Source organism: Anopheles bellator, chromosome 1, assembly GCF_943735745.2.
Source record: "Anopheles bellator chromosome 1, idAnoBellAS_SP24_06.2, whole genome shotgun sequence".
NCBI lineage: Eukaryota > Metazoa > Arthropoda > Insecta > Diptera > Culicidae > Anopheles > Anopheles bellator.
In genome coordinates this window covers 39,354,432-39,370,819 of record NC_071285.1, presented here as the reverse complement: position 1 = coordinate 39,370,819, position 16,388 = coordinate 39,354,432, and the positions used below count along the sequence as shown (strand labels likewise).

Here is a 16,388-nt window from a genome sequence, read left to right as displayed (position 1 = left end):
CTGGCAGGCCACGCAGCAACAGCCGATTCCGGTTGCAGGAAGGATCCGAGGATGCGTGCCGAGGGGCCGATCGATGATGACGCATGTTGGAGCGAGACGAGTGCTGTTCCGTGTGGTGTCTACGGATCCTCTTGCTGTGTTTGTTTGTGTGCCGTTGTGTAGGCCACAGGAGCTTTGCTCACAGGAAGTCCTGACAGCTTTGCCGAAAGCTTCCCGTCAGCTTTCCTTTTCCCGGTGAGCTTCCACAATGTATTGAAGGAATCAACCAAAATTGCTGTTGGCGTGGTCAGTGTAATGAAACGAAGCGTGTTTCTATAAACGTTTCTTCGATTTATTTCGTATTGTTTACATTCCCACGAACAAGAGAGAACCTATATCTAAGCTAATCTGCCCAGCAAAAAGTTGTTAACACATTTCCTACAAACTATCCGCTAACATTGGAATTAACTTAACGCTAAGCAAAAGGAAAAAATAGGAAAAGGGTAGAGGTAACAAAACCAGAAACACTCCCTCTCAACAAGCATTCACGATGCATTTCTTACGCACTACGGACCCGCATTTTATAAGTGCGCTAAATTGCTTTGAATTTGTGTGATGTGCCACGCTCGCATCAACTGCACGAGTTTCGCTTCTAATCCGTCAGTAATCTTTGATTTATTTCTCTTTGTTTAAACATCCGCAATGGATGTGCTGTGCGAGTAAAATCCAAAACGCAACCTTAGCCCCGACTAGCTCAGCTTGCCTACCAGTATTGGTTCCGTTTTACAAAGCTTCATCATGGTGCTTACTTGACCGCTGGTGTCCAGGCCGTACACATCGAAACCACTACGGTCCATGACGCAAATTCTGCAAACCAAAACATCCAGTGTTCAGTGTTAGGGCAAATACGAATTCGGGAGCTCAACGGCGCAAACTCACCTTCCACCGGAGATGGAGTATAGAAACTTCCAATAACTTGGCCGCAGGTTCTCCGGCTCGAGGGTGGCTGCGTGAAACAGCAGAGCGGTACTGGCAGCGTACAGTAACACTGTAAATCCGGGAACCCGGGGAAGGTAGCCTTTGTCAATGCCCCAATTGTAGATTATCTGCAACATAAGGAGGAAAGATGAGCGAGCGGCACCGCTTAGAAAGAGGCTGTGACCTACCTGCAACGTTTTCCACATAATGTACAAGGCAATGGTGTTGTCTGCGTAGAATCCGAAGGCAGCACTAGCTAAAAGCCCACTCGGTAAGGCGTACATCGGGCTATCACTGTTGGTAAAGTGTCGCAACAAACAGGAAGACATCTACAAAAGCGGCAAGATATTAGTTTCCCCATTGGTCAGCAGGAGTGGATGGCCTTTACCTTATAAATAGAAGTAAAACCACCCAAGAATAGCCCCAACCGAACGATATCCTTGTTGAGGAACGTTTTGCGTAGCAGTGAGGGCCGGTTAATGAGTTTACGCAACTGCAGCACCACCTTCAGCACAACCTGTATGCCGAGGCCCATCGAAAACATACGTGCACCACTAGAGAGCGTATCGTAAAGGCAGCTGTGCCGATGTCGACAGAGTTTGTGCTTCCCGAGACGTTTCAGTCTGCCCGTCAGCTGAAGATAGGCTCTGAGTATGGACTGTATGAGCGGGTACGAGTGACGCTTCGTCGACCGTGATGTGCCAGCGCCATCTCGAGACGTTGGCTCGTCGGTCGTTAGTGCCGGCGCCGGTTCGCTCTTCATAACCTCACTGTCACCGATGGCAAATTGTACCACATCGAACATCGAATCACGGTAGTCCTTCTGCCGATTCAGTCGATAGCAGTACATCAGCACCGAGGTAGAGAGCCCAAAGATGGCAACCTCACCGTAGGGAATGGAGCGCACGAGACCACGGGACTGCAGAATGTTCCACATCGTTTCCGTGGCCACGTTCGAGACGTACAACGCCAACATGGCCCGACGCGAAGACCGCTCGACCAGGATCGAAACGAAAGCGGCCAAAAACGCCGGAAAGTACGAGACGGTGTAAAAGTTGAATGAACCAAACGCGCGCCGCACCAAGCACGTGATCATCATGTAGCTAAAGGCATTGGTTGTGAGGAATGCGCTCGATTGCAGCCAGCCGCGAATTGTTTTCACCAGCTCCGGTGGCGTCGGTAAGCGGCCACGCATCAGCAGCGAAAACTGTGGAACGAGAACCAAACAGGGAAGTTATGTATCAACCGTAATGTTTTGCTAAGAACGGGACACCGTCAGCACTTACCGCGTAAACTGCCGCGTAAATTCGTAAACAATACTGCAAACCGACTATCATCAGTTCCGCTGTGGCCACCGAGCATGAATTCGTCCACGGGTGCGCGTACTCTACGCAGGTGACGGGCACCGAGCTCATCTTGCTTAAGACCTGCATCGTGCGACGTCGGTTGGCTGGTGTTTAGGTTGGTGGGTCTAAAGCGGCCTGAAAAAGTTGATGCCATCAGTTCCCTACCCTACTTCCAAACCCAATATGAAAGATGAAAGGGGGAAAGGGAAGAAAAAACCAGTCAATCCGGAATGTTTGTGGCCAAGCAATAAAACGCAGGCACTACAGGGCATGGGGCGGCCAGAAATGTTGCATAATTCTCAACCTAACAAGCTAAGTGTTACGAACTGTATGACGTTAGTAAACTTCTACAAAGTTTTAGTGATTCTCACTATTTCCGAAGATCGTTCAAATTCAAACATTCTTAGCCAGGCCTTCAAATTGAGACTGTTTCAAGATATTTAAAATAGGCCATCCGCAATCTTATCGCGGGCTCACTATCGAGAAACGCGGAAAATCATCTACAAAGTAAGTTTTGCGGCCACCTGCGGGAGGCCCACAATGCGCCTCGTGTTGCTACTTGCAACCTCACTTCAAGTGGAAGGGGCCGCTTAATCGTTGACATAATCAAGCAGCTGTGCGCGACTGTCGATCCACTGCGAGCGGCGCAAACGGTGCGGGCCAGAGACCCCCTCTACAGCATAGAAAGTCGGCTTGCTTCCGATACGCGTTGACGTTGTTTACCAATCCGCTCCTTATCAGCATCGTGGATCGTGGAAAGGGAGCGTGATTGACAAAAAAAAAGAAAAATTATCACACATCTCTGTTGAGCCGCTTTGGCTTTCTAGCGATTCGGCACTGCGGGGGTCCAGAGAGTTTAAAGTTCACCGTTACGGAAGAACGGGGTGTGAGCTTGACCACCTGAGCTTGGCACAAATCTTTTCTTGATAACCACCTTCGGTCAGGGGGGCAGGTTTGGAGGAGCCTGTATACGCCAGTCTACACTATTAGCTATCCAAATGTATTCGACAATTAATCGATTCTGTCCGGACCGGGGTCCGTCGCGCGCGGTGATATGCTGATGATTGGCCGCTTGACGGTGGCGTAATTCGCTGCTTTGCTGCTACCCTTTTTTAGTGTAAACGAACGTACTCACAGTGTGTGGACGGGCGAATCCGCGATTAATTATCGCTGCAGTGCAGAACACAAGTTGGCCTTGAACTGGGCAGGGGCTAATCGTACGATGCGCTAAACTAAATCCGCGTAAGCGTAGCGTGTAGCGTAATCTCGGCTAACCGTGTCGATGTTAATTCCAATCAACTTTTTAACATTTTACTTTAATGTGCAATTTGATGTTATGACCAGTTCTTTTCACGTACCACACGAATCGCTACGTACTCCACTACGATGGCCACCGTTCGTTAGTCACAAACTATCACTGGCCCTTTCTTTGCGCAATCGATACAACTTCCTGTTTGGAAATCGTTCACCGAGAGTGCTGACCGATAAGCAGCCAAAAAATTGTAGGATCCGAGGATCGCGCAGTGGCTCCGTGCCACTTGCGACGAATGAAAACAACTGGAACACCAAATCTGACAGCTGGTTCAAGCGCAAATTGTAAACAGAGCGTTTTCCGTGCAAGAAATCGGTATGACAAATTTCTTCGTTCGTTAAAAAACCATTACAAGATTCCAGAGATGTAAACAAATGCTTCCATCATCATTAATTTGGCGCGGCAACTCAATATAACAAAATTACAACGCGTTTTCAACACACCACGCAATTTCAGCGGTGAAGATGAATAAACTTCTTGGAATTTTGCTAACGAACCTGGCCCAAGCCAAACGGGTCTTAGTGAGCCTGTATAGTAGGGTGACCTTAGTAAAAGGAGCAAAACTCGGCTAAATCCAACACTCTCAACGAACGTTATGAATTAATAAATTTTGAACCAATTCCACAGAGAACTTTCACAATGCTTCGATGAATCGAGATCTATGGTGATAATTAATGATTTACGACGCGCACATTCTGATTTTCCAGGTGAACACTCAAAGGGCGCAAAACAAAAGAAGCTGAAAACGACCAATGCATAATTTATCCTCCAAATAGTATATAAACGGACAAGGAAATGCGATCCCACGAACAGTTCTCTGTCGTTTGCAAGCATGTTTCGGTTCTACATTACAAAGGCGATTCAAAATGTGCTCGCTCAAACCAGTCTCCATGGAGTGGTGTATCTGGTGTACAAGCGGAGTACCTACATGGAAAAGTAAGTGTTTAAGGATTCTGATTGTGAAATTCTAAATCTAACACCTCGGCAGGGTTATGTGGTTCTTCATCATCTGTCTCTCGCTAACGGCCGGCTGCTACGCTGTGGGCATCTTCTGGATACGATACTGGACCAATCCCACCATGATTGCCCTGGACCGGAACTACCATCTCTGGAACACCACGTTTCCCAGTCTGACCGTCTGCTTCCAGAAGAGATTGAATGAACGCGCGCGTGACGAGCTGGTGTCCAAAGTGGAACCGGAGCAGATGGAACGGTACAGTGAATTTCTGGACACGCTGATTGAAAGCGACATCGAAAACGTGGGTCGATTGGCCGAGTATGAAGAGTTCGATGATGAGGGAACCAACTTGAGGGAATTGCTTAACAAACTTACGGATCGCTCGAGCGCCATCATAACGCTGGAGGGAAACTTACAAGGAACATTAGTTCGCACAATGACCGAAATGGGAATCTGCTACACGTTTAACTCTGCCATCGCCAGGTACATGGCCGTGGATGAGTTTGTGGACGAAAGCGAGCTGTATCAAGTCAGCGTCTTCGACGGGGAAACAACGGCTACAATTTCAAACTGTACCTCAAACGCTAATGTAGGTAATTTGGGGAACATTACTTGACTCGATTGTTATATTCCGTTGGGCTTTTCTAGATTTATTTGCACAGTCCATACGAGATGCCGACGATTAAAAAATCGATTCAACTTGAGCGGGGATTCTTTACGTTTACCCGAATGGAATTCAAAGCTCTCGCCATCAACTCGGAGCCATCGATTAGGTTTTTGAGCATCAAGCAGCGGAAGTGTAGGTTCCCGCATGAGTCGAACCTTCGGTTCTTCCCAGATTATTATTCTTACGATTTGTGTTTGGTGGAGTGTAAGTTCCATCTTTTCCTCAAGCACTGCCAATGCATTCCTTTCTTTTACCATATAACCGGTAAGAAACGTGCAATGCGTAAGTTTTTCTTTCTGTTAACCAATTTTCCCTTTTTTCGCTAGATTCTACGGCACAGTACTGCAAAATTAATCAGATGGGTTGTGTGCAGCTTTATCAGAGCTACATAACGTTTTTGACGGCAGATGAGCTACGCGAGATTTTTGGGGCCTGCAAATGCATAAAGAACTGTGACGATGCCACCTTTACGTTGCAGCAGTTTGAGTCTACATTTTGGTTCAACGATCCCGTTGTTAAATGGAGCACGCGCATACCAAAAATCCGTTACAGTCGGAGAATTATCTACGATTTCATTGACGCTTTGGGTAAGACCGGCGAGTTGTGATAATTCGTGCATAATGGCCACACGTTTCTATTTTCAGTTTCTACCGGAAGCACTTTGGAGTTTTTCTTTGGCTTCAGCATCATCACGTTCATCGAGTTCGGTTATTTTTCGCTCCGAAATCTGATCATATCCTTAATGCGCGCCAGACCGGTGCGGAAGTTTTGGAAGCGGAAGCAACACCAGCGAACGCTGTTAAAAGCACGAAATCAGAAGCGGCGCAACACGAAAACATTTATATATCTTCCGTAAAGAATAATTAAATTGCGTGCACAGTGCATTTGTCATCCACGCGAGCCGCGTATGAACTTTCTTGTCACTCACAGCTTTTAGCAACTGACAGCATTTCCGTAGCGCGCTTTTGTTTGGAGTTACCGTCAAACGTCATAACAACCGCGACAAAGTACGAATTGTAAACCGTCGAATCTTGAATTGCCGCTTGGTTTGGTTGCTGCGAAGGTGGTCGATAATTAATTGATTTTCTGTGTGCGTATCAGCAATGTCGCTTACGGACTACGCTAAAGAGCTTGAGGCCTTTTTGGTCAAACAAAAGGCGCTGTTGGAACAAGACAAACAACGTTTGCGGGCACTTGTGTCGAGCGACTTGCAGAAGCCGGATGACGAACTCAAACCCAAATCGATTGAACACGAAACGCCGAAGGAAAACGTAGAACCCGATGCTGTAACCGATAAACTTTCGAAGGAAATGGTTAACCTTGGAATTAGTATCAAAAGAACGCCGGAACCGACAGTTATTGACTTTAAGGAAAGAGTCAATAGTGAAAGTAAAACAGTGGCCAAACGTGATCGTACCCGTACTGAGTTGGCCAATATTGACTCACAACAGACAGCGATGCGTCCTCCGTCGCCGCACCTCGTCAAGACCCCGGCTCCAAAGCCGGCAGGAGATGCTTCGCCAACACAACAAATGTCGCCTCAACAGGTGAGTTTCGCTATACGCCTTACGTTTCAGCTGCCGACGCCAGAAGTAAAACGGATTCGGCGCACTAGGTGGAGCGTTCCTTGGATCCTTGGCCAGTTTGGTGATTGACTGGGGTCAGGATCCTCCCTTTCCGTGCGTCCAAGAGTCTTGCCGGTAAGACACCGAACCCGGCGTCAGTGCCTCTGAGGGTGGCAAACTGGCCAGACGTTCGCGTCGCCTTCGTCGGGCTCGTACTTTTCTTTACTACGGTGTTCCGTCCATTTCCGTCCGTCCAGTCTTCCAACAAACATTTCATTCGCGGACAAACGTACCGCTTTGCCGGGCACGTGTTTTCAGTGAGCGTTGCTCTTCGTACACGCGTTACTCAATACGACAGGATGTTTAATAATTGTTAAAGCTTATCGCTAGTGGTGATCGTCGCCCGATCGTTTGGATAACACATAACAAACTTTTCGCTAACTGTAAGTACTGTAGAACAGCATGGCCAAAATAATATGTTTTTTAAACATACATTGCCGTTAGCAAAACATCTGAGGGGATATTCTAACATATTGTTATTTATTAACCGATTCGATCGATAAATGCTGCAATCGATAACAAGTAACTCCTGAGTTAGCTCTAGCATTAACGGGTTTGCCAAACTACAATTACCACATTATCCAAAGTTCAACAAAATCCCTGCCCTGTGCAGAGAGAGAAAATGAGCCGTTCCTGGTACTTCCGCTAGGAAAGCGGGACTCTAATTAGGTCTTTTACGCTTTATGTGCCTCCAAATGTCTCACAATTAGAGGTAATTCTCACATCGATTATCTCCTGCTTGCACTGGGTACTGGAAGAAGTGAACCAGCCAATCACTAAGTGTGGCAAAGAGACAATGTAGGTCGCATGGGTTGCCCTCATGTTTGAGTTCCTCATTGCCTATCTGCGCTTTTAGTCTAATGTCTAAGATCATGGATTAAAGCAAGTCACTGAAACACAATTAGGATTGAGACCAACCATCCATCCGTCTACAAAACTGTCCTCCTTCTGTGGCCCAATAACTCACTGAATAAGCTGCTGGCTGCTCTGAAGCTCGTGGCCCGGTAGATGATTGCCATCTACAACCAGTTCCGCGTTGACCGCGATGCATATTGGGGGTGACAGTGGATCCTCTACCGACCACTTCTCCTGCAGCTACGAAATTTTTACATCCCCCATGGGGACACCGGACTACGCATGGTGCCAACCACACCCAGCTATAGAGAGAAAGGAAACGGGAATCGAAAATTAATTCCAGAAATGTCCCAAATACATCGCAAACGGACCGAACGTATCGACGCCGTAGAACGCATTTGGTGACGAGGGAAAACAGAAGGATAGGACTTCAATAAAACGGGAAACCTAATAACGGTCGAGCCTGCCATCGCGCGCCGCAAAGGGCAGGAATCGGTGTTGCGCTCCCCGTGGACACACTTGCTGTGGCCACTGCTCAATTGCGATCGACTACACTATCAGGGTTGACCATCGAGGTTTGAGCGCGGAGTGTTGTCGGTCGGACGAGGGCCGAAATGCCATCGACGCCCGGTTACACATCAATAATGCATATCAGTAGCTGTGGGAAGATCGAAGAGAAGGAATGTGTCACCGGGCTGTTTTGTGGACGGGAGAAAACTAAACCATGGCAAGAAAAGAAAGTAAGCCAACGCCGTCCCGTTGAGATAGAAGCTCGCTGGAAATTTGGCTTTTTGGGCCACATCGTCGCACCACGTACAATAAATAAAGTCCCCGGATTCTTTTCGGGCGAGAATGGCTTTTTCTTTTTCCGTTACTGGTTAAAGAAGGTTCGTGGAATTGGGGGAAATTCTTTGACCACCAACGGTGGTTGCCGTTTTTCACAGGTAATAATTGAGAAATTAATGGGCCAGAGCTAAAAGCTTTCCGGCTTTCCGCGCCCGAATGTGGAATCCGTAAACGGTGGGGCTCATTTACATTTTCAATTTTGGGTGGCCGCGATTTGTTGGAGTTTCGTCTACCGCATGCTTTTGATACGGTCAGTGGGAAGTTAAAAGTGACCGTCAAGGCAAACTCACTTTCGTCAGGCGATCCAGGTGGAATTATTACTTTAGTTTTACACGCTCCTAAGTGGGAACTATGATACGGTCGGAGGCAAGAAAGGTCGTGTGAGCAAAACACGTAATAATTCGAGCTTATTATCTTTTTCGTTCGCTTAACACGACGCCCCCAGGAGCTGCTGCTGCTTCAGGAGCAATGTTAACGACCTGCAACATATAGAGCTTTAAAGCAGAAGGTGAAATGCTGCCTGCATGATGATGGGGAAATATGATTGACATGACTGTGGCCTTAAAATAGTGGAGGTCAACCTGAAAAGTGGGTCAACCATATTTTAGTTACGATAAAAGCTCGTAAGGAGCCGTAGATCAGGATCGCATCTGACCGAGAATCGTTGCTCTCTTTCCTGTAATGGCCAAGGCTATGCAGTATGGCTCTATTAGGAAGAAGCTTTTACAAAATTAAGATAACTGTTAACTGAAATTCGCGAATAAGTTTAATCACTTTCCGATTCGATTCATTCAATGTGGAAACCTGACCACCGTGGACAATCTTCGAATTTAAGGTTTTACTGCAGGTACCAATGTTGCAAATTTCACTTTCTTCTCAAGGTTAGCCAATGTAGCACCATCGTTTTCCTTGTCCAAACTGAAACGGAAATCAATCAAACGATAGACAGGAGTATAGTTGAGATGCTAGATAATAGATTTTCTCATTACTTTACTCCAAACTAATCGCCGTTGCCGGCGAGGTGTGCTTTGAACTTCCTTTGGCCATGTTCTTTTGCCTGGCCGCTTCCGCATGCCACGAGTAACTGACCATGCGCCTCCATTCGCTGCAGCACGCAATGGAACTGCGTTTCAACATCGCCGCGACCGACGGTCAGCTACACAACACTGAGGATGACCTTCACGGAACGGAGGACAGCCCGAAACATGTTGTACGGAAGCGTGTGGCCGCTCGGTTAGATATTGATTTTAAATTACAAACTAACCATGAGCATATTCATCATGCACTTTGGTGAAGTGTAGAGTAACATGAAAAAGAGTACCTCTTGTTCAAGGTGTCATAAGCGTGACGTGTGTATGGAAGAGGCGCGGCGAGAGCATTGATCTCCGTTTACTTAAAGTTCTACCCTGCGTTAGGTGCATGAATTCAATAATATGGTGGAAAATTACCAAACAGCTAGGAGCGCGAAACACGACGAGGACGAAAACACGGTGTTCTTTCAAGTACCTGGTAACCATTGCCATTCGTGTAAAATCATCGTAGAGAAAGAGCGATAAAAACTAGCACGACGACGAACGATGATGATGTTACATTTTTGAACCGCTTTCTTCGCATGAAACCGATCAGCGACAACCTGCCGCTACTTCGGAGCACCATTAACACTTCTTTCCACGCCGCCGGTGACACGGAAGCGAAACTTCTTCGGCTCCTCCGCCGGTGACTTTCCGTTTTGGTGCAAAAATAGTTTCGGCGCGAAAAACTTTGTCCGTCCGTTCTGACTTGAATGTTTAAATTACTACGGCTCTGTACCGTTGAGGGCAAAAAACTTTTATTTTCTCGTTCATTGCCCTTTCCCGTTTTTTCCCAATCGACCTCTCCCGGTGCTGGATGAGCAACATAAGCCGCATTACAGGTGCACGAGCTTCGTGCTTGTTTAATCCGCTGTTCAAGTGGAATTTACCCTGCAATGTTCAATTTACTGTTGCTGTTCTCTATTCCCAGACGATCGTAAGGACAGCAAAAAGCATGACTATCTAGTGATGAACTTTTCCCCCGGGGCTCGGTCATTAGACGCGGCAGTGGGCACTGCACTAGACTTTAATGGGTTGTGCATATTGTTGGAATGATTTTTTATGAGTGAATGATGCTTCTACGACCGCCCGTTATCTAGCGCCTCTTAATGGCCGCATGTAGAGCAGCAATTTCTTATACACACGGCGGGGTGCCTTTTCAAAACTCATCTGATATCTTCGTCTCTCAAAAAATGAGAGGTAGATTTTATTAACCAGCAACAATTTAAATGTCCCAATAACATTTCGATATAAAGATACTTTGTGCCTTATTCAACCTTGAGTTTGGAAATTGCATTACAAATGTGCGTCACGTGGCCCGCGAGAAGAGCGAGTTGTGCGTTCCCGACTAGAATCAATACCGCGGAGCCGCGACCAGTGAGTGCAAGAACCGGGTGAGCAAATGGTTATGCAAATGATAATTGCCTACATTCATCTATTAATATCGAAATGGGGCGGGTAGGGTAGTGACATAGAGAATCGAACCCCACCTGGGGCACGTGTTTTGATGACGAACACACGACCTATTTCCAGTGCGAATCAAGGAGCCGACTGTGGCTGTGTCGGATGGTCGGAACTAAAACCCAACCTATTTACTGTTGCTGCCCGTCTGCCAGATTGTGGGTCTGACCTGTCGGCTGACCGGAATGGCCGACCAAAATGAAACCATCGATCAGATTAATGTTTTATACTCACACTTTCTACCGTTCTCTTTCGTTCACAGGATGCAATGGAACAGTGGGTTTCGGATACGTTCTTTTCCTACTTTCCGAGTTTCAACAAAAAGCAGAAGGACCAGAAAGTGGTCCTTTCCCGTGCCCGCCAGGAGGAGTATCAAGAGTATTTGAAAAATGTAAATTTCATTGCTAACGTGGTAAACTATCTCCGTTTCTTCGATATCAAATGGCAAAGTAGTCGCAAAATTCATCCTTAGAAGGTTTGCCTCAAACTTTATAATTTCGAACTTTTTGTTTCATTGAAATATAACGATTGAAGCACGCATGAAGTTTGCATAATTGAATATTTTACGCATGATTTTAAAATTATGAAGTAGTTTTCAAAACATGTTTTCTATCCACAAACGCCCGTGTCTACATTCAGCAGTTTCGTTTTTCTCGATTAAAACACAAAACAAGTAGCAGCACTAGTCACTTAAGCTCAAAACATTGCACATCATCCATTAACCCATGTTATTCTCTTTTTCCGTCAGATCCCGGAAGTGGCGACCAAACACCAGCAGTACATTAAGAAGTACGGCACTGGTAAGACGGGCAAGGGTGCTGCGGCGACGACTGGCGAAGGCTCAAAGGAGAAAGGCGCAGGAACGTCGAGTCCTCCGCCGGCCGCCAATGTCGGTATGGGCAACAGTCCGGCTCAGCCACAGGTTCGCTTCGGGAAGTCCCTGGTGGCGGAAGGGAACGCAAATTTCCGCAAAGGTAGCCCGCGCGAGAAGTTGATTGAAGATTTAGCCCATATTGATCTGCCTACCATTCTCAATACAGACACTATCGATCGCAGGAATAGGATGTTGGCCGAAGTAGGTATCTGTTGGGCGCGGGGTGTGGACATTCTGTGTAACTTTCTTTCTATCGTTTGCTTATTAGCCACGGGGAACATCTCATGTAATGTGCCCTTCGCTACCGAAGTGTTACTTTTGTAAATTTATTTCATTCAATTCACATTTGCCCGCAGGAAGAAAGCCGCCGCAAGATGGACTACCAACGAGACTTGATTAAGCAGATCGAGGAGAAGCGAAAGGAGGTCGAACGGATGCGCGAAAAGGAAAAACTGGAGGAGGAAATGTTGACCAGGTAAAGGGACGTTTGGATTGCGCGGGTGTAGCTGTTGACGGACACACCTCCAATTTCAAGGACACCATTACGAAGCACAAGGAACTCGCATGGTGTGGGCACTTTCTGGTGCGTGATTGGCACCTTTTTTGTGTGGCTTCCTAGAGCCACACCGTAACGAAAGCACTCCCATTTTCGCTTGTCACGCTAATGGTGCAACGAAAAGATTTCATTAAAAGGAAATACGTGTTGTAGCCCATTGCCAAATCACCTTGTAGCTTATGCGTGAACCAATTTGTTGTTTCGGAGACCGTACACGTGAATGATCGTTACCCAATTTCGAAATGCCTAATGGAATCAACATTATGTGCTTGCCTCTCAAGAATTCGGAAGAAATGGGTTAATTTTGATTTTCACTGGCATCTTGTAATCCTTACACTAATAATTCGTTATTTTCTACAGCCGTCTGGAACAGCAGCTAAAAACGATGCAGCTGGAAGAGCAACTGGAGCATGAGCGGGTACGCAGCGAAAAGCTACGAATTGCCAACGAGCAAAATCACATCCGCCGGCTGCAGCTGCTGGCCAACCTGGAGAACGATCACAAACTGTTTAACCCGTACGACGGTCAGCGGAAAGCGTTTTCGGAAAATGGCGTCAAATCAACGGCGGCTGCCGGTGGACCCACGGCCAAAGCGGCTGCCCTAGCACCCAACTCATTGTCATCCGGCGACGAGCGCACCAAGGTTTATCGATATTTTAGTAACTCGGCTCAAAACGAAAAGTATAATGCTCCCCCATTCGCCAGTGGGGTCGGAGCGGCCTACTCATCCGGGTTGTCGTCCGAGCAGGATTATGAATCTTCCAGTGAAACCACAATCAATGCTCCGTTTCCTGCCAGCCATCGGTATCAGTTCTGCAAGACCTGCCGCGGTGATATCGACCGATCGTTCCTCCCACCGCCGCCGACGATGGTTAGTTCGAAACACCACCCAAAAGCAACGGATCGGAAACATTGCGCCAACTGTAAGCGGATCGGGGCAGCAGGGAATGATCCGCGAACGATGGTAGGGAACGATCTACGACGCTGCGCGAGATGCGAGCGAACGATTAAACGATCGTCGGTGGGAAAAGGATCGTCACTCTGTGCGGTTTGTCAACTAACGAAGGATGCCCATGGACAGCCACGGAGAACGATGCGAGCGGCGGCGGTGCGCCCCTCGGTCGTGCTGGACACCGACGATCCGGTGGAGGACAGTGAAGCAGTAAATGAGCGCGAAACCAACGCCGGGTCACCCGTTAATCCATACAAAATTATTGATGTGCAGTACCACGAGAGTGACAACGAACACGGAGACACGGCCGTGCTGAATCCGGTGATTGTGAAGAAAAATTATCGTCAACCACCGTACTCGCTTAATATTTCGGAGAACTCACTCTTTCATCCTAACAAAAGCGCCCCGGAACCGGTGCTATCGGTGAACGTGCGCAATGGGGAAGTGTTTGTCGACAATAAGCTCCGATCGCGCCCTGCCAGCCCGGCTCGCCAACCGGCCCAGGACGAACGAGATGACGAAAGCTCATCGGCACTCGGGGACGATCTGCTGGATGAGCGAATCGCGAAATACGTACGCCACTACAACACGCTTTGGATGAAGCGTGGTCACGGTAGGAAGCAGAACACACATGTTTCGCACTCGCCCCCTCGACGGTCGCACCATCACCACCAACAGCAACCTTCCAACTGCGACCACCATCAGACGATGACGAAGAATTTTGCTTCCGGTTCGACGCTGCCATCGCTTTCGCCCCCGAAAGTGTACGTTAGTGATCGGCCGGAAAAGATGAAGAGCGACGGCCTTAAGCTGGTGGAGAAAAAATGGGAGGTACGTCGAAACGAGACTTATTTTGGATTGTTTGTGGCTCACGATCACCCTTCAATTTTCACTTCTTTAGATACCGGCCGTTGAGCGAACGAAAGTAAATAATACTGGTTCGACGCGAGTCCTCACACAGCTCGGGGCGATCCGAAAGCAACTGCAGTTAGAACAGCTCCAAATGGATGGACCATCATCTTACACGAAGAATAATTACTAAGCTTTCCGATTGTGGCTGATAATGATCGACGAATGGAAAATCGAGGAACCACTGAATTGACAAACCTCGGCATACTCCAGGAACTGGCTTCCACTGTGAAATGCGACACAAGCACCAGGCCAGCTCAAAGTTGTGTTCCTGTGTAGCTAACGATGAATGCAGTTTTGTAGCAATAATTTAATAAAATGATTAGCAATTTGCTTATGTCGGTTTTTCCTTCTAGATCGCTTGATCAACAATTATTTCTGCTCTCCGACACAATTAAAAATCGATGTTGCAGCATGGGACACACGTTAATTTTGAGACACAAGATCTTTGTTGAACGGCCTTTAGCCGCGTTTTCACAGCGCCCGGTAGGGTTTGGCTGCTTTTGTAGTGTCTTATTTACAACAAGCTAACGGTGTGCAACGACAAATATTTTGGATCGGGTCCTTTACTTAGTCGACACGCGGGTACGTTTGTTCCACGAAAAGTTGATTCCATAGTTCTTGACACGGTGCTTCCTCTCAACTTCCGCCTTATCGACGTACCATCTCCAACCGTTCCGTTCGCAGTACGTGATCGCTTCCTCGGGCGAGGTAAAGTCAACGCGCATGTTCGACAGAGGATCACCGCTGGAATGTGAAAGGGCACAGAAATACGACAATAAGATTACTATTTTCTGTCCGGACACGGTAGAAGACTCACGTTGACGACCATCCCATGAGAGGATTTTCCCAGCGTTCACGGTTGTCGAACTCGATGCTCCAATGTTGAATGTTATCGGTGCCGCTCTGCATCGCATTCTTGGCCGGCACGAAAATGCGCACACGACGCTCCTTCACCTGTTCCTCCGGTACACCGCTGATGGGACTAAGGTCCACCTTGTGATGGTAATGAAAGCCATTAAACTTTCATGAATTGCTGGGAATGCGCTGTTACTACCTTCGTGGGAACGGTAATCGTGGGAAGGTGGCGGTCATCGTCAGTGGCCAAAACAACACTGGCTTCCAGGATCGGCGCTTCCTTCGTGGTCTTTGGATCCTTGAAAACAATGGATGATGTTGAAAGGGTCGCACGCATCCTACAAAAAATCACCCGAAGAAACGAAAGAAAACCGTGGCCCAAAGTTAACAACAATCCGATTACACAACCGTTTCACCGTTTTCGTCCAAGGGAATCACAGGCCATGGGAACGTGGGGAACAACATGAGCTTATCACAAATGAACCTGCTTCAACTATTACCATTGCGTAGCGCCAGTTCTGGCCACCGATCGCAGAAACAGGCTCATTTCGGGCACGAATTCGCACAAGGAATCGATATGCTACTTTGCAAAATCAATCTTCCTCGCTGACACAACAGTGGAGCAATCAAAACAGTGGCCCAGTGTCGCGCTGTCAGGAGTGCTGTCAGTTGCAGCAACTCACAGCATGGCTCGCACGGCGGAACAATAGGGCTCTCTTTCTGGATGTCGCACCGTTCACTCCCGCAGCCGTAGTGTGGACTGCCGCATTGTGTCATTGTGTGGCGACGCTGGTGCGTGTGTTGTTGGTTTGGGGCTTCGCAGGCGGCACAATCCCCATCAATCACCGTCGATCGTAGTGCAAATCGCGATTTTATTCGCCCCACGGCTGTGCTATCTCTATTGTGCTCGGGTGTGTTTTCGTGAATTCGTGTGTGCACGTATGGTCCCGCAGAGGCACGACCAGCAGGGCACGGCGCTCAAGTGAGGTGAAGCCGTGCAATTTCATTCGCGTTCGCTAAATAAAATCAATTCACAAATCGGACGCAGCCTCCGAGCCCTCCGAATTAGTGCGCTTTCCGGGTGCAAAAGTCGTGCGGATTATAAATCCATTGCCCCAGCGGACCGTTTCGGATGTTGTCCG

General features: G+C 47.7%; 4 protein-coding genes across 5 annotated transcripts; 2 read left to right on the top strand and 2 right to left on the bottom strand.

Moving 5' to 3' along the window:
• Positions 1-323: 323 nt before the first annotated feature.
• LOC131214590 (transmembrane protein 135-like) lies at positions 324-3,838 on the bottom strand. 2 transcript variants are annotated; one of them, XM_058208934.1, is made up of 6 exons: positions 3,439-3,838; positions 2,244-2,438; positions 1,346-2,164; positions 1,146-1,286; positions 919-1,085; positions 324-846 (listed from the first exon to the last, which is right to left on the bottom strand). In XM_058208934.1, the coding sequence occupies exons 2-6, from the start codon at positions 2,388-2,390 to the stop codon at positions 729-731; spliced, it is 1,392 nt and encodes a 463-aa protein (XP_058064917.1). In that variant the 5' UTR covers positions 2,391-2,438; positions 3,439-3,838; the 3' UTR covers positions 324-728. The 2 variants fall into 2 exon arrangements, with proteins under 2 accessions (XP_058064917.1, XP_058064924.1); XM_058208941.1 differs by lacking the exon at positions 3,439-3,838 and adding an exon at positions 2,828-2,874.
• A 609-nt stretch (positions 3,839-4,447) lies between these two features.
• Positions 4,448-6,096, top strand: LOC131215568 (pickpocket protein 28-like). Its single transcript, XM_058209960.1, has 5 exons — positions 4,448-4,551; positions 4,604-5,162; positions 5,222-5,504; positions 5,567-5,827; positions 5,885-6,096. The coding sequence occupies exons 1-5, from the start codon at positions 4,448-4,450 to the stop codon at positions 6,094-6,096; spliced, it is 1,419 nt and encodes a 472-aa protein (XP_058065943.1).
• A 556-nt stretch (positions 6,097-6,652) lies between these two features.
• LOC131215567 (uncharacterized) lies at positions 6,653-14,737 on the top strand. The gene is made up of 7 exons (XM_058209959.1): positions 6,653-6,787; positions 11,360-11,509; positions 11,846-12,172; positions 12,328-12,446; positions 12,888-14,112; positions 14,158-14,310; positions 14,381-14,737. Exons 1-7 carry the CDS (start codon positions 6,698-6,700, stop codon positions 14,519-14,521), a joined length of 2,205 nt encoding a protein of 734 aa, XP_058065942.1. The 5' UTR covers positions 6,653-6,697; the 3' UTR covers positions 14,522-14,737.
• LOC131208185 (NADH dehydrogenase [ubiquinone] iron-sulfur protein 4, mitochondrial) lies at positions 14,679-15,887 on the bottom strand. The gene is made up of 4 exons (XM_058200840.1): positions 15,747-15,887; positions 15,446-15,584; positions 15,209-15,384; positions 14,679-15,135 (listed from the first exon to the last, which is right to left on the bottom strand). Exons 1-4 carry the CDS (start codon positions 15,791-15,793, stop codon positions 14,955-14,957), a joined length of 543 nt encoding a protein of 180 aa, XP_058056823.1. The 5' UTR covers positions 15,794-15,887; the 3' UTR covers positions 14,679-14,954.
• Positions 15,888-16,388: the final 501 nt, after the last annotated feature.